At 40.1% G+C, this 2,011-nt stretch overlaps 1 protein-coding gene across 9 annotated transcripts in view; it reads left to right on the top strand.

The window, feature by feature from the left end:
- Positions 1-2,011, top strand: part of cacna1ba (calcium channel, voltage-dependent, N type, alpha 1B subunit, a) — a 168,826-nt gene that overhangs the window by 90,056 nt on the left and 76,759 nt on the right. For all 9 annotated transcript variants that reach the window (XM_017432700.3, XM_037976826.1, XM_037976825.1 and 6 more), the window contains exons 12-14: positions 459-571; positions 639-751; positions 852-983. In XM_017432700.3, coding sequence (XP_017288189.1) covers positions 459-571; positions 639-751; positions 852-983 — 358 coding nt within the window. The remainder of the gene's footprint in view (positions 1-458; positions 572-638; positions 752-851; positions 984-2,011) is intronic.

The following is a 2,011-nucleotide window of genomic DNA, read 5'->3' as shown; positions in this document are numbered from 1 at the left end:
CTATCCATCCATCCATCCATCCATCCATTCGTCCATCCATCCATCCATCCATCCATCCATCCATCCATCCATCCATCCGTCCGTCCGTCCGTCCGTCCGTCCGTCCGTCCGTCCGTCCGTCCGTCCGTCCATCCATCCGACAATCCATCCATGTTGCGGGGCAGTCACTGCCAGAGACAGGGCATACCTGGACAGGTCACAAGTTCATTGTAATAATAAATAATTTTAGTAAATTAAAATAAAAATAATACAAAATTTTTCTATCATTGTCATATTGTGTTGCAAGACTTTTGATTTCTTTAGTCATCCCTTTTCTGAAAAATAAGAAATCCAGTTTTTGTAAACAGTTGACCACTTCTGTACCTTTTTTGTGATCAGTCTTGTTAGATACAATAGACCAGACCAGCTTTTGAATTAAGTGTTGAAATAATCTGTCATTTCTTGTCTTCCCTGGATAGATCTGGCTGAATTTGTATTCCTGGGCTTGTTCCTGGTTGAGATGTCCATGAAAATGTATGGCCTCGGACCCCAGAATTATTTTCACTCCTCTTTCAACTGTTTTGACTTTGGGGTGAGTGGGTCTGCTCAAAATCCCACAAATATGCAGACCTGCAGCACTAATGAGACTCTGTCTACAGGTGATTATTGGCAGTATTTTTGAGGTGATCTGGGCTGCAATGAAACCTGGTGCCTCATTTGGGATCAGTGTCCTTCGAGCACTAAGACTCCTCCGGATCTTCAAAGTCACCAAGTGAGTCAGCAGAGTAGCCTGTGTGTGTGTGTGTGTGTGTGTGTGTGTGTTTGGAGCCAAGGTTCAACTGAATACTTGTGATGTATTCATGTGCTTGTAGGTACTGGAACTCTTTGAGGAACCTGGTAGTATCACTGCTCAACTCAATGAAGTCTATTATCAGTCTGCTGTTCCTGCTCTTCCTCTTCATTGTTGTCTTCGCTCTGCTGGGCATGCAGCTGTTCGGTGGACAGTGAGTATTTTTATTATCGCAAAGTGAAATGACAATAATGTTTTTGTGAGTGTATGTGTGTGTGTTCATATTATAGCCGTTCTTGTGAACGTTACCATTAGTTAGCTATGGTGGCCACCGCCCCTATGGAAAAACTACATTACCTCTGTCAAGGAGGTTATGTTTTTGTTGTTAAGTGTTTGTTTATTTGTCATTAGTCAAAAATTATGAATGTATTTTCATGATATTTTCAGGAAACGTCAAACACACTACAAGGAGCAAGTGATTAGATTTTGGTGGTGATCACAATCTGGATTCAGTTTTTTTTTTTAAAGAATTCCAAGAGGACAGAGACTCTGTGGCCTTCTAGTTAAACATGTTTCTCACATGTGGTTCCATGTGGGAAAACATGGAACCACATAAACATGGCAAAAAGGTTCCAAAATCACACAGGAAACATGTGTAGAACATGGGTTTCACATGTGAAAAGTGAAAATCAGCATTCCACATGTAATGTTCATGTGGTGTTGTTTTTTTAATTATGATTCAGCTGTAGACATACATCCAATGTTTACTTTCTCAGTGTCGCATTAATATCCTTGCAGTGGTTCATGAGATTTTTTGCTAACAGACAGACAGAGTTGAGTCCAATAACTAATAGTAAAGTTTTAAAAACAGATCTTGCCTGCTCAGTTTGCTCTCAGAGTATGTGTTAGGGATCAGATACCTCTCAGCTACTACCACACCAAAGTTTAGCTCCACATCTGCAACATTTTCTACGTTACAACCGTTTTTTTTGTGTTTGCTAAGGTTAATGTAGAGTGACGGCCATCTTGAACAGGGTTGACTCTAGGAGTTATTCAGCTGTAGGTGTACTTGTAATGATGGGATCCACAATTATTGTGTGAATGCTTTATAGCATTCACACCATTGTTTTCCTGTTTCTCTTTATTATTCTTTCACTATTCCGTACGTTTTTCGGCACCTATCTCCTTCCACAATTTTTCAGCTATTTCAACCGTTCATATATCAAAACGTTCAGCTCATTA

The sequence above is a fragment of the Kryptolebias marmoratus genome, linkage group LG1 (genome assembly GCF_001649575.2).
Source record: "Kryptolebias marmoratus isolate JLee-2015 linkage group LG1, ASM164957v2, whole genome shotgun sequence".
Classification (NCBI taxonomy): Eukaryota; Metazoa; Chordata; class Actinopteri; order Cyprinodontiformes; family Rivulidae; genus Kryptolebias; species Kryptolebias marmoratus.
This window is presented reverse-complemented; position numbering and strand designations above follow the sequence as displayed.